At 40.9% G+C, this 22,930-nt stretch overlaps 1 protein-coding gene across 1 annotated transcript in view; it reads right to left on the bottom strand.

The window, feature by feature from the left end:
- Positions 1 to 22,698, bottom strand: part of PCOLCE2 (procollagen C-endopeptidase enhancer 2) — a 62,629-nt gene extending 39,931 nt beyond the window's left edge. The window contains exons 1-2 of the mRNA XM_043595217.1: positions 22,218 to 22,698; positions 21,162 to 21,270 (exon numbers count right to left, since the gene is read on the bottom strand). Of these exons, the coding sequence (XP_043451152.1) occupies positions 21,162 to 21,270; positions 22,218 to 22,300 (192 nt within the window). The 5' untranslated portion in view covers positions 22,301 to 22,698. The remainder of the gene's footprint in view (positions 1 to 21,161; positions 21,271 to 22,217) is intronic.
- Between the last annotated feature and the right edge of the window lie 232 nt (positions 22,699 to 22,930).

Genomic DNA, 22,930 nt, shown 5'->3' with positions numbered 1-22,930 from the left:
ACAATGAGATCTCATTGCTGTTTTAATTTCACCATGAACATTTGCAAGGAGAAGCTGGGTTCACTTAAAGTGGTGGAGATGAGATGAGTGGGGGCACGTAAGAGAAGCCTCAGTTGGGGCGCCTGGGTGGCTCACTCAGTTAAGTGTCTGATATTGGCTCAGGTCATGATCTCGCAGCTCACGAGTTCGAGCCCCACACTGGATTCACTGCTGCCAGCACAGAGCCTGCTTGGGTTCCTCTGTTCCCCTCTCTCTCTGCCCCTCCCCAGCTTGTGCTTGCACTCCTGTGCTCTCTCTCTCTCTCTCTCTCAAAAATAAATAAACATTAAAAAGGGGAGGGGAACAGAGAGGTGCCTCAACAACACCGACCTCAAGATTTCAAGCCCCCAGGCACCATTCACATTAGAATGGCAGTGCAAAGAGAGGTTTCATGCTGTTTTGTTTTAGAGGAAAGCAGTGAGGAAGGACTGAGGGCCTAAGTTTGGTTTTGAATATGTCAAGTTTAAGATATTAGAGGCATGTATTTCAGTATCAAAGCGCAGTTAGAATGATGGTTTGAGGAGGGAAGGTTTTAGAAGGTGTAGTTCTGTCAGCAAAGAGAACATAGAAAAACTTTTACAAGAGAAAACAGTCTGAGGCCGCAGAAGACTCTTATACTAGCCAGATGTCTCACAAATGCGTAGCCACAAAGAAAGGGTAAGAAAGAGGGTGTGTGAAGGGCTCAGAGATGCCAGAAGCCACAACCCAAAGGGCATGTCCTGGGGATGGTGGTTAGTAGCATAAACAAAGGAGGCACCTCCATTCTTCCCACCACTCTCTGTCCCAAACCTACCAACAACCTAGCTAACTTTGTTTATAAATTCTCCTCCACTCAGACCACCCCAAGAAAGCTTTTCAAAAAAAAGAAAAATGTAAATGAAATTAAAAACAAAAGAAAACTGGATAAACGTTCTATTTGAGAAAAACCTCAGGATTCCCAGAGGAGAGTTTAGTCAGCAAGAGAAAAGACAGTGAGTCATTTTGCTCAGATGGTGTGACATTTAAATTAAATGTTCTGTGACAACAACACATTTAGGGAAAAAAATCACACAAAAAAGACACTAGTGGATAGGAAAGAGTAAATTGGAGAGGCTCAGAATGAACTCACTAGTCCAGAATGCACATAAGTGGCACAGATGGCTCGAAACATTATGGGGAGGGAGAGGTAATTATGTTCAAACATGCCTGGCACTTCCTCCATGGTATCCCTGTCTGTCCTTGTTTCTTCAACTGCAAATCTTGAGATTGCTCATAAAATAAGAGAACCCAAGTTTCACCACGCACCCTTTCCTCAAAGCCCTCAGCTGCCTGAAGTGATGGAGGATGTTGAAGGGAGGCATTATCTTGTGTTTTTTTAAATGGATCATTAATATTTCATTGCATGGATATATCACTATTATTTATCCATTCATCAATTGGTGGATATATACATATCCACTTTTTGGCTATTATTAGTGATGCTTTTATGAACACCTTTGTGCAAACTTTTATGGGTATGTGTATGTTCATTTTTCTTGCACCTAAGAGTGCAACTGCTGGGTCATATGGTAAATGTTTAACTTTAAAAGACTATGTTTTCCAAAGTGGCTATGCTAGTTTACATTCCTACCATTAATGTACAAGAGGTGCAATTTCTCTACATCCTTAACAACCCTTAACCATTATTATCTGTTTGTTTATTTGTATTTATGATAGTCATCCTAGTGGAGGTGAAGTGCTATTCATTGTGCTTTTGAGCTGCGTTTCCTTAATGTCTGAACATCTCTTCGTGTGCTTATTGGCCACTCATATATCTTCTTTGCTGAAATGTCTGTTGAAATCTTTTGCCTGTTTTGTAAACTGTCAATCCTAAAACACTTTTAAAAGACAAAGAAAAGCATCAAAACTTAACTTGAAGTAAAGATAAGTATCTAAGTCACCCTGCACAATCTGGTTTTATACACCCATTTCATGCCAAGGAGGAGAGGCCAGGCACCCCTAACAAGCTTGTTTAACGAGGTTACTCTACAAAATAACAGTGAGCTGACAACAGCATCTCCTAAAGAATCCATTGGCTAGGAACATGGGCTTCTCACTTTAATTTCTCCATAGCAACAATTCTGCAAATTATAAAAAGAAACAACACCCTGCTAAGGATGGAAGGCCTCTCACTGTTTTTCAGAGGGCAGGATGAAAGAGCAACAATTAAAACATATAGGAAAGCTTTAGAAATAACTACAAATATGAATATTATGCAATCAGCATGTTAACTCATGATATACAGTTGACTCTTGAACAACAAGGTTAGGGCCCCCGACTCCCTGTGCAGTTGAAAATCCACGCATAACTTTTGACTCCCTGAAACCTAACTACTAATAAAGTTTGGCAATGGCAATGAGCGAATGGCAATGGCAAAACAGTCAAGAAGGCAAACAGATCAATAGTCTAGAATAGAGTCCAGAAATAGAGCCCCACTTATATGGTCAATCAATTTTTGGCAAAGGTGGCAAAGCACTTCAATGGGTAAAAGGTCAGTCTTTTCAACAAAGGATGTTGGAAAAACTGGAAATCCACACAGAAAAATACAAATGTTGACTCCCACCTCACACTACACACAAATTCATTTGAGACAGATCACAGACATAAATGTAAATGCTAAACCTACAAACTTCTGGAAGAAAATATAGAAGAATACTTTATTATCCTGGACAACAAGAAAGCACTAACTACAAGAGTACAAACTGACCCACTGGACTTCAACAATTTTTAAATTTCTGTGCATAGAAGGATACCATTAACAAAATGAGTAGATAAACCACAGACGGGAAGAAAATATTTGCAATTCATACATCTGACAAAGAACTTATATTCAGAATAAAGAACTCATACAGCTTGATGATAAAAGACAAAATACTCCAATAAAAAACATGGGCAAAAGACTTGAATGGACACTTCACAAAGATAGACCAATGTGCATGCGAAAAGCATTCAACTTCATTAGCCAACAGGGAAATGCAAAATAGAATCACAATAAGACATTAACTACACACCTGCTAGAACAGCCAAAATTAGAAAGGCTGATGACACCAAATGCCAGGATGCGGAGCAAACATAACTTCCTACCATTACTGGTGGGAGGGTAAAATGGTCATCACGTTCGAAACTGATCTGGTAATTTCTTACAAAGTTAAACATACACCTATCCCATGAGCCAGCAACTCCACTCTCAGGTATCCTTCCAGGAGAAAAGAAAACATACATGCATAAAAAGCCTTATACAAGAAGGTTTGTAGCAGCTTTATTCATAATAGCCCAAATTTGAAAAAAAGCACAAATGTCCACAATAGGAGAATGGATAAACAAATTGGTATATTCACATAGTAGAATAATAATTAGCAATAAAAGGAACAAACTACTAATACAATAATGTGCATAAATCCAAAAACATCACAGTGAGTAAATTGTGAAGGAAAAAAGCACATTCCATATTATTGTTTTTATGAAGTCCTAGAATTGGAAAAATTGCTAATCTATGCTACTTGCCTCTTGGAAGGATGGGGAATTGGCTGCAAAGGAGTAAGAGGGAAGGAAGGTTCTGGGTGCTGAAAACATTTATTTTGATGAAGGTGTCATTTAGACAGGTGTTTGAATTTGTCAAAGACATTGAATTGCATATTTAAGATTTGTGCATTATATGTAAAGTATGCCTAAAAAGAAAAAACCCAAAACTAAAACAAGCAGAAATACAGAGTGCCCTGCAGGTGGCAGAAACATATATCTATCAATTTATTGTACTTAGAACCGTGCTTGCCTCTTACTTAATGCTCAGTAAATGCTGGCTAAAATTACAAGCATTATCTATCACAACAAAGCTACTAGCTAAGTGTCATCCGCATCATTGTGCAAACTTGAAACCTGCTATTTGGGAAAAGTTTGAAATCACTCTGTGATCTATCATAAAAATCGCATAATTTTTTATATGCCATATCCAATTTATCTTATTAATATCAACTGTATCCTTAATTAGAAATAATAGCCACTCCACATATACATAAAAGTAGAAGATATCAGTGGGTAACTTGATAGTTTCCCAAAGGAGCTAAAGCTTAATTGTCATGGAGGGCTATGACGTGTGGTTGGTTCTTGGCCCCGGCTCAGAAAAGTATGCCACACAAGTGAGAAAAATGAAGCACAATGGTTGATGAAAACCTATCACTGGTAAAACTCACAAGTGCAAAGGCTGCAAACTCTTCACAAATGAATGTAAGTTACTTGAGGGGGCGGGGGGCAAGGACCACAAAGGAACAATGATAATTCTTTTGTTTTTCCCAGAAAAGCAATCCCATTTTTTTTTTATTTATTCACTTTTTTTTTGAGAGAGAGAGACAGAGAGACAGAGCACAAGTGGGGGAGAGGCAGAGAGACAGGGAGAAACAGAATCTGAAGCAGGCTCCAGGCTCTGAGCTGTCAGCACAGAGCCTGATGTGGGGCTCAAACTCACAAACCGCAAGATCATGACCTGAGCCGAAGTTGGACGCTTAACCGACTGAGTCACCCAGGTGCCCAAACCCATTTTTTTCAATAAATTAATCAAATATTTATCAAGTACCTACTATGTGTCCAGTCATGTGCTAGGCTTTAAGGAAAGGACAAAGGTAACTGCGTTCATTCATTCATTTATTCATTTCTTCCATTTCTTTCTTTCTTTTTTTAAATTTTTTTTTAACGTTTATTTATTTTTGACAGAAAGAGACAGTATGAGCAGGAGAGGGGCAGAGGGAGAGGGAGACACAAAATCCGAAGCAGGCTCCAAGCTCTGAGCTGTCAGCACAGAGCCCAACGCAGGGCTCAAACTCACAAGTGGTAAGATGACCTGAGCCAAAGTCGGATGCTCAACCAACTGAGCCACCCAGGCGCCAGTCTTTTTTTTTTTTTTTAAGTTTTGTTTATTTAAGTAATCTCTACACCCAACATGGGGCTCAAACTTATAACCCCAAAACCAAGAGTTGTGTGCGCCTCCTACTGAGCCAGCCAGGCACACTGCTCATAGACCATTTAATGGATATTGGGAATATACATAATTTGTCAATTTTAGGCCTGTTTTTAAAAGTCTAAAATTAGGGGTGCCTGGGTGGCTCAGCTGGTTAGGCTTCCAAATTCTGCTCACGTCATGGTCTCACGGTTTGTGGACTATTAAAAAAATATTTTTAAAAAAGTCCAAAATTAAATTTACTATCTTACAATTAAAACTATTTTCACATGGGGCGCCTGGGTGGCTCGGTTGGTTGGGCGTCCGACTTCGGCTCAGGTCATGATCTCACGGTCCGTGGGTTCGAGCCCCGCGTCCGGCTCTGTGCTGACAGCTCGGAGCCTGGAGCCTGTTTCAGATTCTGTGTCTTCCTCTCTCTGTGACCCTCCCCCGTTCATGCTCTGTCTCTGTCTCAAAAATAAATAAACGTTAAAAAAAAAAATTTTTTTTCACATAAACAAGAGGATGATTCCAAAGTATGCCAATACATTGGAATAGTAGTCCCAACAGCAGTCAGTTTTATTTTTTATTTTTAGTACTACAAGTTAGAAAAGCCTAACTAAGAATAATAGGATGTCAAGAAAGGCAGCAAGTGTTTGCTGGCTTTGTCACATAGTTCTGGGTAGTCGAATCAAATGAGGACCCAGAAAAATGAGGTGATTTCTCATCATCAACTGCAGCACTCTGTAAAATGTTAGGCTGATGGACATATCACACTCAAGACCTAGAAAGCTGACTGTTTCAATCTGGGCAATAGCAGTGAATGAATTCCTGATTCTGTGTCTGATAACATTTAACTCCAGAAAGTATTTTTCATGTTCTGCCCCAGCATTTAGGTGTGGCTTGAAAATATGCCCAATAACAAGTTATTGATTTATTTTTCTGAAAAGTGAAAAAAAACATCCAGTGTTGGGAGTATGCCAAACTCTAAAGCAACCAAACCCTTTGTACAATTCAAATTCAAAAGATTCCAATACTTTATTTTCAACGTAAAATAGTGGCATTTGGCTCTGAATGATAGCTTTAGGCTTGCAAGAAACAGGATTTATTGCTATAATACACCAGAGCAGGTGTATTTGCAATAAAAGAAATGTCTTTACTGACATTAACAGTGAAGTAAAACACTGATTGTTGGTTTACTACATACTATTTTTTATTTCAAACACTTGCGTAAGCACCTTTATCTTCAGCTGCCACCACACCTAAACATAGTCATGTCTGCACCCAGTCTCTTGAACCTCACCTGCCACCATTTGATCATGTTTCTATTTTTTGTTACTTCCTAAAGCACTTATTGAAGAATAGGGAGTAAACTGTTACCTGCCACCTGTTCTCTCTGCTGGATGAGTAGTATTTGGAATGGCATTTCACCATGGGATCTGATGTACACCTCAGCTTAACGTGTCAAAACAGAACATCTGACCTCCCCCACCAAATCTGCTTTGCCCTGGCCTCCCTGTCATGGTTGATGAATCGTACCTCCATCCTTCCACTTTGCATGGGTCAGTAACTGTGAAGCCATCCCTGGTACCTCTTTTTCTTCCTCCCCACATTTTGTCCACCAGCAATTCTTTTTTGGCTCTATTTTAAAGTACATCCAGAGGGGCGCCTGGGTGGCGCAGTCGGTTAGGCGTCCGACTTCAGCCAGGTCACGATCTCGCGCTCCGTGAGTTCGAGCCCCGCGTCGGGCTCTGGGCTGATGGCTCAGAGCCTGGAGCCTGTTTCCGATTCTGTGTCTCCCTCTCTCTCTGCCCCTCCCCTGTTCATGCTCTGTCTCTCTCTGTCCCAAAAATAAATAAACGTTGAAAAAAAAAATTAAAAAAAAAAAAAAAAGTACATCCAGAAACTGACTATCCCTCACCACCTCCTTGGCTCCCATGCTGGTCCAAACCATCATCATCTCTCATCTAACTACATCGATGGCCTCCTAACTAGTTTCACTACTGTCACCGCTGCACCCCAATCTCTGTTCTCAACACAGCATCCAGGGTGACCCTTGTCACTCCCCTGCTCCAGACCCTTCAGTGGCTCTGTGATAGTTAGTTTCACATTGTCAACTTGGATAAGCTGTAATATCCGGTTATTCAAACACTGATCTAGGTATTGCCATGAAGGCATTTCATAAATGTGATCTACAATCAGTTCACTTTAAGGAGATTATCTTGATAATGTGGGTGGGCCTCATCCAATCAGTTAAATGGCCTTAACAGCAAAACTGAGGTATCTCAGAAGAAACTCTGTCTCAACACTGTAGAATCAGCTCCTCCTGCCTAACAGGTTCTCCACAAATTTCGGACTTGCCAGCCATCACAATCGCATAAGCCTATTCTTGAAACAAATCTCTTTATGTATGTATGTATGTATATGTATGTTTGTACATGTGTGCATGTGTATTTCTAAGTACACATGTATATCTTTCTATGTGTATATGCCTGCATGTATATGCATATATATCTCCTACTGGTTCCACTTCTCTGGTGAATGCTGATAGAGCTCTTTGTGTCAAATATCTTCTATTTGCCCCTCCAAGTCCATTCTCCTATTTCCACCCTACTCTCCTTTCTGGGTGGTTGATCTGAATGAAATCATCAACAATTATCCTTCAGTTGCTTGTAGCCATGGGAAGCCCCAACAGGAATTGCAAATAGGGAAGGGAGTTGGGTCAGGATCTTTACTTCCCTGGTTCTTTCTCTATGAAGTCACCTTAATACTGTACATTCAGTAACTAAATCCCCAAAGTGATCCTATGAGGTAAGGGATATTCTTAGCCACATTTTATTAGATGAGGAAACTGGGGCACAGAAAGATTAATAAACTCAAGGCCATACAGCTAGTAAGTAACTGTTTTGGTAATCTATTGCTACATAAAAACCACCACAAAAGTCAGTGGCTTAAAACAATGTACTCTTTTTTTTTTTTTTTAATTCATTTTGAGAGAGAGAGTGAGCACAAGCCAGGGAGGGGCAGAGAGAGAGGAAGAGTCAGAGGGAGAGAGAGAATCCCAAGCAGACTTCATGCTGTCAGCACAGAGCTGGACATGGGGCTCAAGCTCACGAATCAGGAGATCATGACCTGAGACACAAAATTAAGAGTCGGATGTTTAACCGACTAAGCCATCCAGGCACCCCAATATGCTCTTATTTCTTATGGTTCTGTAAGTTCACTGGCCCCAGCTGGGTTGTTCTTGCTTGAATTATCTCATATAACTATCATCAGTTATCAGCTAGGGCTTGAGTCACCTGAAGGCATAACTGGGCTGGTTCTCCAAGATGACTTTTTTACTCCAGGGTCTGGCACCTCAGCCAGGAAGACTACAATAAGTGGGGGCTGTCTGGGCATCTCTGTCCTCTCTCTCCTCTTTCTCTCCCTCTCCATGAAGCCTCTCTACATGGTTGGCTTGGGCTTCCTCACAGCATGGTGGTCCTTACATGGCAGCTAGCTTCCCCCAGAGTGCATGTTTTAAGAGACTAAGGCAAAAGTTTTAAGATTTCTTACACCCTGGTCCCAGAAGTCATGTAGTATCACTTCTGCCCTACTCTGTTTGTTTCATTGGGCCAACCCAGATTCAGTATTTGGAGGTACTAGAAAAAGGCATGAATACCAGGAGGTATTGTGAAGGTATGATATTGTGAAGTATGATATTGTGAGATATGATATTGGGGGGGGGGGTCATCTTTAAAGACTTACCACCACAATAGTGGAGCTGGTATTTGAATCCAGGCAGTCTGGCTCCAGGAACTATACTCTTAACCACTCTATCATGAGGTGTCTCTATTAGGAATAAGTGAATAGCGGGGACTATTCTGGTGATTTGAGGCTCCAAAGGTTAATTAAAGTCCCTATCTCTAAACATACAAAATTATTTGCAATTTTTAACTGACAATCCTTTCTCTGTTTCTAAATATCCTAGTTTCAAAAGTTAAGGGGCACTTTTGGTTGGTGCTGGGAGGGAGGTGTTTGGTTGAGGGGACATGGCTTGAGGAAAAGCAGGGAAGGTTTGGAAGTACTTCTGTGGACAGTCTTATGAAAGATCATATTTTAAGTGAAGAAAGGACATAGTGAGTAGGAGTGGGTATTTCCAATGGGAGCTAGCCATGCCCCAAAGGGATTACCATCCAGCATGAAATGCACTGGCTTGTAGACAAGTTCTACACAAACACCACCCTTTTATGCCTTATTACAGCCCTGGAAGAGAGGTTAAAAAAAAAATCACCATCACCACCATTTATTGAGTGCATGCTTGCACCAAGCACTGTGCCAAGAACCTTCCATCTACTATCTCCTTCAATCCTCACATTACCCTTACAGGGCAGGTCTGACCATGATAAACAACTTTGGAAAGTTCTGGAATGTATATCACATACCTAGTAAATAGCTGAACAGTGTATCAGTATGACTTTCCAATGCCCATTCTTCTAGTCACTGAGTAATGCCACATATACAACCCTTGATATGAAACTTACCACCCTGTGTCATTGTCATTCATTTTGGGGACATCTCCCTCACTAGTAAGAGCCTCCTTGTCTCCTCCCTCTCATTCAGGGATATGGATTTCTTTCCATTGCAGTCTTTTGTGCCCAACCCAGCACCTGGTCTCTGGTAGACACTTTAAAAATGGTTTTAAAGAATAAATTATGATTTTTTTCAGAGAAGGTGTCTAGCAATCAGACTCGTATCAATTCATTTTTAGGAGGCATAAGCAGAAAAATTATCTCCACTGGCTTCCCTGTGCCCTTCTTGCCAGCCTTATCCACAGAACAGCCCATCTCTGACTAAAAAGTCTCTCCCTCCCTCCACATTTTGGGAAACACTATTTTATTATATGCAGTGCTCAGGAGTGTCTTGGGGGTGAGGGGATGAAAGAGAGGTGATATTTAGTGGCAGGGCTTGTGCTGTTTTAATTCCCACTCCCCACTTCTCTATGGGTGTTCCATTTATTTTTAGATGTTTATACTGGTTTTCCAAAGACTTGCCAACATTGACTATCATGATTTAACAAATAATATATCTGAAGAAAACACTTATTTTCTCCAAAGTTCCTAGAGTAAGACATTCAAGTATACCCAAAAGAGCTATTGCCACTGTTGTTAAAGCTGCTAAATTATAAGGTGAAACCGTGTAAGATAAAGGTAGTGATTACATTTTTCATAAGATGAAGAAGCGATAATCTATACATATGAAACTTCACTGTGCCAGGAACATGGGACAGCAACTATTCACAGGAACACTTTCCTAACTAGGCAGAACAATGTGGGGAAAAAGAGAACCCTTAAAATTAGGAGCTCCCCTATATGCTTCTCTGGTCTCTAGCACAGAGAAGCCAACAAATGAGACCTCTCTCTCTCTCTCTCTCTCTTTTTTTTTTTTTTTTTTTTGGTATTGTTAATTCTTGATAGATTTTGAGGAATCTGCAAAATTTATGGAACAATTCTAATTTGCCCATAATTTCACATCATAAATTGAATTCTGGAGGTGGGCAAGGAATGTGAAAGTGATTCCATCAGTCTTCTTAATAATACATTCTTTTTAAGACCCTTTCCGGGTGTTTTACCTCTGTTAAATGCCTTCTCAATTTATACTGCTTTTTGACAGAGAGGTTTTAAGTGTGCTATTTTTGTGCTCCATTATTAAAGTGATAGTTCAGGAAAGAATGACTTTTTGGTCACTAATATGTTAGTAAGGACAATCTTTTTCAGAAAAACATGAAGACTTCGTTTTCATGGTGTCTCATTTTCCTTCTACTCATTAAGCCCTTTCTAAGGCTCTGCTTTAGCCCAGCACTAAAAACTGCAGGCAGTACAAATAAGCACATTTATAACATTAGGTTTTCAATCAATAAAAACATTTGATTTTCATGTGAACGAGCAAAGAAAAACAAAACAAAAACAAGCAACAGAGCCCTTTTTAAAAAAGCAGAAAACTAAACAAATTTAGAAAAACTGGACTGAGGTCCCAATGGGAAAATGTCACCTCCTTGCTTATTTATTTGGGATTTGTGTTCTCCTTGCTTCCCAGGAAGATTTAAGGGAGCAAGGGAAATGTTTTCGTTCTTCCAATGTCTTATCAACTGAAACCTAATCGGGACAGTGTAAGTGCCCTAAGAATCACAAAGTATCTGAATTATACTCTCTTAATTAAAAAACCCAAACAAAAAACAGCTATAGTGCTCTTATCCCATTCATATGGTTCTCAAGCTTGGGTATGCAGACATTCTCTGTTAATTATTCCCATCTTTACTAAGGAATTAGATGTAAATAATATTAAGTCAAGCACCAGGTTAAATTACTATTCAAGGCAGCTGAAATAACCAGGCCTAGTCCAACAAATATATGCGTACATAAAAAAAAAAAACCCATAGTTAAGATTGGAATTTAAGTCTCTATATAATTCTAAATTCCACATGTAGTTTAAAGCCAGGAAATACGTGCTCAAGGCCAAAATTCCATTCCCCTATCTGTCCTGCTGTGGTTATGCCAGGCAAATAATAGTTAAAGCAATTTTAGAACCTCTTGCTATACTCTTAGGTATAATTAAGTGACTTAAATGTTGAGTTCCTGTCTAAATTCACTATTTGTTTTCTCAAATTATATACCCAGCACTGATCTTAGTAGAACATCATTATTTGTTTCAATTTTCACACAACCCCATGCCCCACCACTGCTGACTTTCTTCTCACGAAGCCATATGCAGGTTATTGGGAAAATATAAATCCCAACTACATTTTTAACCTATCATTTCTTTAAAAATGTGAAATCCATTTAAATTTAATCAGGCTTTTGGAGGATAGATTCAGTATGATGACTTTAACACACATTAAAATGTAGTTAGCAAAACTACCCTCAAGACAATGGTATAGGAATGTCTTTATATGATTATTTATCAGACATATTTGAAACTATAAAGCAGGTGTTGTAAAAGGGCCCTATGATGTCAAACAAAGGACACAGTACCAATTTCTCAAGTCTTAGAGTAGCACAGATATAAAATGGGTCCTAACATCTTTCACTCTTTGCATAAAGCAATAATAATCTAAGACATTCAATAATCTTTTAAAAATGTAAATAAGACTTATTCCACATTATCAATACTTAAAACTACTTACAGTGAGCATCGTAGCTATTTACACACATAACTGCTACTGGTTTTCTCTAACTCCCCACCAGTTTATAAACTCCTTGAGGACAGAAACTTTGCCTGGTCTTTTTTACCCCAGGGCCCAACCAAGGCTTAGTTCACAGCAGATACTTAATAAGCATCAGGTGAATGTTAATTTATTTGCTAAGTAAGCTTGTGATAGTGCCTTTGTATTAGTAAGCTGAAAAATTTTGTGCTAGTCTTTTCATACCTGTGCAGGAATGACAATACTGCCAAGTTAGGAGTTCTTTAGACCTCAGTTTCCCTACATGTGAAATGGGCATACTGATATGTATGCCACTGACATCACAGAATTGGATGGGAATGAAATACAATGATACAATGTATTTGAAGGTATGCTGAAAACCACAAATTATTATTTTATATCTACAATCTATAAAATAACTAGTATTGATCAAAGGCAAAAGGAATAAATTAAATTTCCTTATAACTTATAGCCCATTGACAAGTCCTTGAGACAGTCAGAGTGACCTTCCTCTAGGAACTCAACCACCTCGATGATGACACTTTGCTAAAGGCAAAAGGCAATCTTAGCTTAACATTATCCCGACCCCCAGGATCCTGTAAATCTACGTTAACATATAAAAATTCCTTTGGAAACTTCCTTTATCTCTACCCCCAGGACAGAGTTTAGCAATCATCCTCCAAGCATATGGCCCACTGATACACATCTGAAGGGTCTCATGACTAGGCTTTTACTAGACAGTAGTAAATGACCTTTTCCTGACAACTAGCCCCTCAAGGTCCTGGAAATCTTGCTTCCAAATTCCTTAGAGACCTATGCTATCCCTAACACCCTCCCAACATGAAAGTATATAATCAGTCACCTGTCACTACGCCAGTGCAGCTCTTTCTGTGCAAGGTCTGTCCCCGTGCTTTAATAAAACCACCTTTTTGCACCAAAGACATCTCAAAAACTTTTTCTTGACTATTTGCTCCGAACCCCACCATTTCCACATCAGTATATTTAATTCCAGTTCAAAAGAAAGAATAGTTATCAAAATGACCGTACACGGATTACCTGGGAGCCTGAAGATCTTCAACATATGATTTATGCTTTTTCTTCTGCATGAATTAGCTAAAAAAAATTTTTCCACACACTTCTAGTTTAAATGGAAGTGATTCTATTCATTGCTATAATTGTTCTCCCATTTCTGGCAAAGGTCTGTGACCTTCTGACACTCCCACATTATTTAATTCAGAGTTAAAGGAACCTCCACTGCCAAATTTTAAACTCCTCAAACGTTTGCTGATTTTTCCCAAGCCAGATTTCTGCTGAAAATAATAACTGAAACCTTCAATAATTGGCTAATTTCAATACCTTAAAAAATTTTTTTTTGAAATAAAGAAAAGTGTTCCGTTGGCAGCACGTATACTAAAATTGGAAATAAAGAAGAGATATAAATAATAAATAAGTACTTTGGAATTCTAATGCTGATTTATAACAACAGGACAACATAATATGAAGTATCTGATTTTAAAAACTTTTGTAAATCATGCCCAGCTTTAAATCTAAGCACAAATCATTTTCACCTGTATCTACATACCAACTGCTGTTTCTGTTAGATAAGGACGGCAACTGCCTAACACACTCAGATGCCACATTTAGTTTTAACTTTGGGAACCAATTTAAAATAACAATTCCTACATATCTGTTCAAGGAGATTTCCCAGAAGTTCTAGGCTTCCAGTTTCCTCTAATTTGCATAGTTGCTATAAACAAAGATTCAGCTGGTTCCACTTAACCAGCCATAACATATGTAGCCCAAGTCAAACTCTGAATAGTTGCTTTCACAAGGTATTATTTTGCTATTAACGTCTATTTTTTTTTAATTCAAAAACTGTGTCAAACCATCAGTATGAATCTGTAACTCTACTATGGGATTATAAAATGAACAAGTTATGGATGAAAAGATCAAGGAACAGAAAAAGTATTGGTGATTTGCCAAGTTTGCAATGAATTTATAATGAAACCATTAACGGAATGGAGTTTTTTGTGTCAGAGCTACCTGTGGAGCCTCACTCCCACTCGGAGCCTGGGGAACACGTCTTCACAGGCAGCCCCCCCACGTTTGCATCTCATACATATTCATCTGTATATCTCTAGCACCATACCTGGTGCGCTCTTCAAAAATGTCTTGTCAACGCAGCAGTGAACTTCATCACACGGGCTGTGTTCTTGTTCACAATGGTCCACTCTTTTCTGCTTCGTTTAGGGATCTCAGAGATCTCTTACTTTCTCCCGCACCGTCTGATCCCGATGCACACAAGCACCTAGCAGGAGGACCACTGCGATAGAGGGTCCGTGTAGTGTTAATACTCAGAGCTTTGTTTCCTGTTACAGGGCTGGCTACAGGTGGAGTTACTGGTTCTCATCCTTAAATCAATTCAGCTGAACTTTGTCTCAACCAAACCTCCTTAGAAGAACCAACCACCATTTTCCAAAGTTTTATGTACATTAGCTCTCAAATCCTACTTAACTCCTGTCCCCGCCACCTATGTCAAATAAGTATTTTTTTATACAGATGCCCCTTAACTTCCAGTTCCAAAAATCAACTCTCACAGGAAACTAAGAAACCTTCTACCCCATCACGGATTACAAAATATTTAACAATTTCATAACCCTCTAATTCTCTGGCTTAATCTCTAACTGTACATTTTTGAGAACATATTCAGTAAGATTAATTAATAAAACCTAAGACTAGTTGAGGTCACCAAGAGTTGCAGCCAGAAAGATGCAGCTGAGTCAAGAGGCTTGAGTTCCAGTCACAATTTCAACTCTCCATAGAACAAGTGTCAGCTTCTCCACTTGCAAAGCAGAAGCACAACGAAGCAGCACGGAGCACCCCTGTCCTGAACATACCTTTACGTGAGTAAAATTAACCTCACTATCCAAAGAAGTTTTTGTGTTGAGGGAAATATTCGTATTATATACTGCTCAATATGGTAGCCACTATCTATATGTGGCTACTGAACAATTGAAATATGGCTAATGTGGGGGCACCTGGGTGGCTCAGTCAGTTAAGCGTTCAACTCTTGGTTTTGGCTCAGGTCATGATCCCAGGGTTGTGGGATTGAGTGTTGGGTTGGGTTCTGAGCTGTCAGCGTGTAGCCTGCTTGGGATTCTCTCTCTCTCTCTCTCTCTCTCTCTCTCTCTCTCTCTCTCTGTCTCTCAAGATAAAATAAACAAAAAAAAATATGGCTAATGTGATTTAGATACTGAATTTTTAAATTAATTTGGCTAATTAACTTAAATAGCCAATGTAGACAGTGTTTGGGACAGTGCAGCTATCCAAGAACTAGCTATGAAAATTTTAAAGTACTATAATTTAAGGACAAATCTAAATCTCTAATCTGTAAGCTGTATTTCCATACTGTAAAGTCTATTACAATTGGCTAGAAAGTTTGGTTGTGACAGGCAGTATTCAACTTTCTTAAAGTAAACAGATACTACCATTAGACTCTCTTCAATCTCCTACTAAGATGTTGTTCAATGAAAACGATTTGGTGGGGAGAGCCACTTTGCGGGAACACATCTCCAGTCTGGAAGAACCACGATGAGAGGAAGGTAAGGAGCAAGAAGCAGAATATTCCTCTTCAACTATAGGAACTAGACTTTTAGGACCACTCTTGAGACTCCCATTTTGAGGCATCTCTGTGATGTTTCAATAAATTTATTTTTTTAATTTTTTTTAAGTTTATTTATTTTGAGAGAGAGGGGGTATGCACATGCACACACACATGAGCAGGGGGGTGGGCATAGAGAGGGAGAAAGAGAATCCCAAGTAGGCTCAATACCGTCAGCGAAGAACCCAATGAGGGGCTCGATCTCACAAACCGTGAGATCACAACCTGAGCCAAAATCAAGAGTTGGATGCTTAACCAACTGAGCCACCCAGGTGCCCCTTTTAATAAAATTTATATTGAATTAGCCAGTAGAAACTCCGTTCTTGGTTTACTGACTGCAGGAGCAGGAAAATGGACTGATCCTCCTCCGGCTTTGGGAAAGCCTTTAACAGACCGCCTTCCCTGAGGCCACACCAGAGCTCAGCCCTGTCTGGAGCAGCTGCCAAGCAAGGGTCCTGAGCCTGGTATATCCAGCCTCTTGGCTGGTGCCACTACATCCTAACTGCATTCAGAACTGCTAAGCCAACTGCTTTAGGCAGAAGAGTCCATGTTTCATCTTCTTTGTTACCACCCTTGTCTAGTCCACTATCTCCTCTCTCCTAGATGCCATATTAGCTTCCTAATTGGTCTCCCTGTTCCATTCTTAACTCCCTACGACTCATTCTATACAGCAGCCAGAATGACCTTTCATTGTTGCGCAACCATCGCCACCACCATCCATCTCCAAAACTTTTTCATCTTCCCTAAGTGAAACTCTGTACCCATTAAACATTAACTCCCCACCCAGCAGCCCCTGAGAACCACCATTCTGACTCTATGAATTTGACTACTCTAGATACCTCATATAAACAGAATCATGCACTATTTGTTCTTTTGTGATGGTTTACTTAACTTAGCACAATGTCTTCAAGGTTCATCCATATTGTGGCATGTGTCAGAATTCCCTTTTTAAGGCTGAATAGTGTTCCTTTGTATGTTTACACCACATTTTACTTATTTGTTCATCTGTGGATAGATACTTGGGTTACTCCCACCTTTTGGCTACTGCGAATAATGCTGCCATGAACATGGATATATAGGTATCTGCTCAAGTCCCTGCTTGCACTTCTTTGGGGTATATACCCAGAAATGGAATTGCTAGATAATATGATAATTCTATGTTTGTTTTTCTTTTTTATGGAAGTATCAATGACACCCAAATGTTACATTAGTTTCAAGTGTACAACATAGTGACTGGACAACTCTACACCCTATGCTGTGCTCACAAGTATAGCTACCATCTGTCACCATACAGTGTTATTACAGTACCACTGACTGTATTCCCTATGTGGTACCTTTCATCCCCATGACTTATGTATTCCATAACTGGAAGCCTGTATCCCCCACTCGCCTTCACCCATTTTGCCCATCCCTCCACCCACCTCCCCTCTGGCAACCATCAGTGTGTTCTCTGTATTTATAGGTTTCATTCTGCTTTTTTTTAGGTTTAATTTTTTGAGAAAGTGTCATACTGTTTTCCACAGCAGCTGCATCATTTTACATCCCCACCACCAATGCACAAAGGTTCCAATTTCTCTACATCTTGCCAACAAGACTTGCTATTTTCTATTTTTTTATAATAGCCATCCTAATGGATGTGGAGTAGTATCTTTTTTTTTTTTAATTTTAGAGAGAGAGTGAGAAAGAGAAAGTACGTGCAAGAGGGGAAGAGGGACAGAGAGAGAGAGACAGAGAATCCCAAGCAGGCTCCAAGCTCAGCAGAGAGCCCGACACAAAGGGGGTCTATCTCACCGTGAGATCATGACCCGTGCCAAAATCAAGAGTTCAGATGCTCAACTGACTGAGCACCCAGGCACCTCTATTTTATATTTACAATGTATTTCTCACTACTTAATATCTTATTATTTACTTGTTTATTTAAATATTAATTGCTCATCTCTCCAAACTAGAATGCTAGCTGCATGAGGAAGGGCAAGGAGTTTGGCTGCATTGTTTGCTGCCATAACCCACATAGTATCCAGCACTCAAAACACATCTGTTGAATGAATGAGAGACCTCAGGATTACTAATTTTAGCACTATCACGGTCCTCCTCTTTTTATGTTCCCTAGGATGTACAGGAGCTCGAAGTCCTCTTCTGCTACTCCGACAAACTAGAGGACTGTGAAGAAGCACTGAGAAGATTTTTACAAATGAATTAGTGCTATTCTCTGTGAAATATGAAGAAATAAAAATGTCAAACTAAGACCTTGAGAGTACTCAGGGCCTTTGGGAATAGCAGAGGCAGTAATTATAACCAGGAGAATGTGCTGGGCTTCTCTGGAAGTTCTTGGTAGCTACTCATATGCAAACACAAAAGACACAGGCTCCTTGGAATAGAATAAACTCAACTGGCTAAGAGTGAAAACTATTAAGCTTTTTTTAAGTAGAAAATCAAGTTGTGTAATCCTTTTTTCTACATTACCTATACTTTCTAAAAAAAAATTTCTTTCTTTTTTTTTTTTTTCTTCCGCCAAAAAAGGCTGGCATTTGTTAGTCAACTTCATGAACATGAGTTCAGGCAGCCTGAGAAAACCACAAATAAATATGTCACAGAGACTGCTTGTCGTCTGCTTGTTTTCCCTTCTTTCCACAGTTGATAGAAAACTTTTACTCAAAAGAAAACTTTTGAATTTTAGCAGAGCACCTGGATGCCTGAAATGAAGACTTCATTTCTCAGTTTTCTTGCAGCTAGAAGTGCCATGTAACTAAAAACCAGCCAATGAGATGTAAGAGGAGAGCTGCATGTAATTATGCACAATGTCCTTAAAGGGAGGATACATGCCCTTGTTTTTCTTCATTTTGGCTAGAACAGAAACATGATGGCTGGAACTTGAACACGCATCTAAGTATGGCCTAACAGGGAGAGACAAAGATACTGAGTGCCTAAAGGTTTGAAGCCGCCACACCAACCTTGCATTGCCTACCTCTAGATTCCTTTATGTGAGAGAGAACCAAACTTCTGTTTGAGCCTTTGTTATTAGGGGTCTCTGTTACTGGAAGCTAACCTAGTCCTGACTCACACAGAATACCTTCAGTATGATTATAGAATCCAACCGCAGAAATAAGGTCTTCCTAGATAAAGATATATAGATATAGATATAGATATAGATATAGATATAGATATAGATATAGATATAGATATAGTAGATTGTTCCATAGAAGTCTGAGTTGTTTTGAGCTGATGCCAAGCCCAGCTTAACCAATGAAGTAAGTGGGTAAGAGTGATCTGCCATATCGACTATAAGTCAGAAGGAAGGAGAAGTCAATACCAAACAATAATGATAATGAAAATGATAACAGTGATTGGTAACATTTATTAAGCACTTATTATGTCTCAGGCACTGAGCCAAAGGCCTTTACGTGCACTAATTGGTTTTAATTTCACAACAATCCTGAGGTGTTTGGGTTTTTTTTTTTAATGTTCATTTATTTTTTGAGAGACAGAGTGTGAGTTGGGGAGGGACAGAGAGAGAGAGGGAGACACAGAATCCAAAGCAGGCTCCAGGCTCTGAGCTGTCAGCACAGAGCCCGATAACACATAGCTCGATCTCATGAACTTTGAGATCATGAGCAGAGCCGAAGTCAGGCAATTAACGCACAGAGTCACCCAGGTGCCCTACAATCCCGAGGTTTAAGAAAGATAAATCCTGGTCACACAATTTATCAGTGATAGAATGACAATGTGAATCCAGGGAAGACTGACTGGTGGGCCCATACACCTAACTTTCACATTGCATCCAAACAGAACATCCATTATACTTCCCCTCCTCCCACGTAAGAATATGGTAGTCAGGCCTCTGCTGAAGCACACCACTGCTTTACCAAGGAAAACTTTCACTGGACACCCTCCTCCCATCGACATTTGATGCCATACCAACTATGCCCATAATACCCCATATATAGCCAACCATAAATTTCTACTTGTTAGGCACATGATGCCTCCCGGCCATTAATTTCCTTGGATCATGTATAACTTAAAGCCATTAAATTACAACTGAAACACAACTATAATATGAAAACCAAGTTCCGTGTTTATTTTGAAGCCTTATTCACGCTCACACTAATATCACTATTTCAAAGCTACTTCTTATGACTCATTCTCTCCTGGCCCCATGTGTTGCAGTAACATAATGAAATATGTACCAGTTCATCAGACAGTCAATATTTTATAGGGGAGCATCAACACATACAGGAGCCAAGTTTTATATCAAGGCAGTGGACCCCTCATATTGCCTGTCAAACGACCTTGTTAAAAATGCCCCATTACAAAATAGGTTTCACTTTATGCAAAGCTGAACTTACCAAATGTTTGATCAAGTCAACTTATATAATTGTTCTAGGCCTCAGTTTCCTATCTATAAAATGGGTACAGAAGAGTTACTTTTCAGAGTGATTTCAAGGATTCAGTGAGAGTATGTGAGTTAACTACTTGGCATAGTGTCTAGGAAACAGTAAGTGCTCAGTAAGAGGGAGCTACTTTAAAAATTATAATCAGCCTGTAGCACAATCTGACTGAATAAAGGTCTCAGTGAACCAATGTGTTCAATTACTAAACAACTTCCCAACAACGAAAAAATGAAAAAGACTCACCATCATACTGACTGGAAAGATGACTCAATCTAGCTGATTCTAAATCCAGACTATTTTTTTTTAAGATGGCTGTCTGGAAATCTGACTGCTTATCTTGACTTGGCATAATCTATGCCATTACTAACCAGCATGGGCATTTTATTAGCCTTTGTTTGATATTTAGACTTTACTGCCCTATTCCACAATTATTATTATTCTCTATTCTCAGATTGCCATTAGTGGTGGTTTTAAATCAGGAACATTAAGTGGGATTTTTTTTTTCATTTTCTTTTCCCTTTTACTCATAATGGGTATAAAGTAGTCAGGGATGAGCATTACCTTTGATCTTACGTTCTCCACTAGGAGACATTTATGCAGGGTACAGGCAACAAATGGATTCCAAAAGTCATTACAACAGGCCTTTGAAAACAGCCTTAATTTTCAATCTATGAAACTCAACTGAGTCAGGATGAGTTTTCAGAAACACATCTGCTTTAAGAATTTATTCCTTCAACAGTTATCTTGTGCCCTTTCTAATCATTAACACAGGATGCCACTAGTTCTATTAATAAAAATCTCCCACATAGTTGAGGTAAATCCAACATTTCACTATTTCAGGCACTCGCCCCTTACCTAGATCCTTACGCCAGAGGAAAAATGCAGCAGCCTTCCACTGTTTCCAATACCCACTTCCAGGAGAATACCCTTAAAAAAAATGCTTACTGTGATTTTCCAAGTACATTTGCTATTTGGAGGGTACACTCCAGGAAAACCTTCGCTGCCAATAAATCCAGACTCTCCAGTAAGAATGCCGCCACATGTGAAAACAGGTCTGGGAAAATAAAAGAAGGACACTTAATTTGAAAGTGGGTCTAACAATCCAATGTCAACTTCAGAAAGGTGTAGCCTATTAAATATGGATAAAGTTAATATTGATTAATAAATGCCTGCACTACATACGGGATTTGAAATACTTGCTAGCTTTTAGAATATTTAAATTATAGCCTAATAAAACATTCAGTCCAGTTGCCATCTGTCTCCATCCTAGTAACACAACATCTATTTATCCATCCATCCATAGCAAATCCTCCACATAGTGGTAAGAGCTTATAGGAAAATGGTAAATGGATAAACAAGCAATTGGTTAACATTAAAAAGTTTTAATTTCCTAGATGTGGAGAGATGCCTACTTCTCTCCTTTTCTGAATTTCATTGACCATTGGCAGGGCCTCCCATTTACAAACGGAGGTGGCTGGTGATGGAGGTGGAAGAGGGGATGCCAAAAGTGGGTCCCCCAGTCCAGGACCAGGGCCCTCCCTCAGCTCTGATGGAGGTGGCGAAGAGTTAACTTTCTGATGGAGGTGGCGTGCGGTGGCCCGCGCGCGCCGCGCGACTCGTTTTCCCCAAGGCTTCATGTCTCTGGGCCAAGCCGCCCGGGAGAGGAAAACAGAAGTAAAAAAGCAAAGTCCACAGACTTGGGCCCCAGTGCCTCCCTCCGCCCGCATAAGCACTAGGGAAGAAGAGGCGCAGGTCAGCTCCAGCCCCCGCCACGTGGTGGCCCGGCCAGCGGCAGGACCGGGGGCAGGCGGAGCTGGGGGGCTCGGGACCCGGCCCGGGGACAGCCGGCGCGGGGCGGGGGACGCCAGAGCCCGGGTGAGCGCGGGGTCGAGCGCTGGTTCTCTGGGCGCCCCGACGCGGCTGCAGGGAAGCTGCGGGCTTGGCTGCAGGAAAGCGGGAGGAAGGTAGGAAGGGAGGGAGCCCGGGTGGGGGTCGCGTTACCTCTCCGGGGGCTGCTGCCGCGACAGCTGCGCGGCGGCGGCCAGCAACAGGCAGAGCGCGGCCCAGGCGCCCGCGCCCCTCATGGCCGGTGTAGACGCACGCGGCTCGTTCCCACCCCGGCGCGCACGCCGGTACACACACCGGCTCGCACCACCCCCCCCAGGCTCACACTCCGGCACACTCGGGCAGAAACACAGGCTCGCACGCCGCACACGCCCCGGCTGCTGCTCCCCCCGCCTTTCTTTCTCTCTCTCTCTCCCCCCCACCTCTCTCTCTCTCTCTCTCTCTCTCTCTCTCTCTCTCTCTCTCACGCGCGCGCGCGCACACACACAGACACGCAGCCGCGGGGCAGCCCAGGTATCCGGGTGTGCTCGGCAGGCGGGTGGGGGTGCTTTTAAAGACGATTACGGTGCAGGCTGACTCGACGCTTAATTTCCCCAGAGGAGTTGCTCTGGCAGCCACAGGCCACTGCTGAATATCCCGTTTGTTCTCCGGCGGCGGGAGGGGGCGGCTCCGAGGGCAAGCCGCCTCCTCTCCTGGGGCAGGGCGGGCGTCTCCTCCCTGACACCCCAGGACACACGGCCCCTGTGACATCCCGCTCGCAGGGCCTTGGGAAGAAGGAGGACAGGGGAACCCCCTGCCGAGTGGTACCCTAGCGGGACGTGGCCTCGGGATCCACAGATGATAAACAGAGAGGGGGTCATGGCTTCCTC

The sequence above is a fragment of the Prionailurus bengalensis genome, chromosome C2, assembly GCF_016509475.1.
Source record: "Prionailurus bengalensis isolate Pbe53 chromosome C2, Fcat_Pben_1.1_paternal_pri, whole genome shotgun sequence".
In the NCBI taxonomy this organism is placed as follows: domain Eukaryota; kingdom Metazoa; phylum Chordata; class Mammalia; order Carnivora; family Felidae; genus Prionailurus; species Prionailurus bengalensis.
This window is presented reverse-complemented; position numbering and strand designations above follow the sequence as displayed.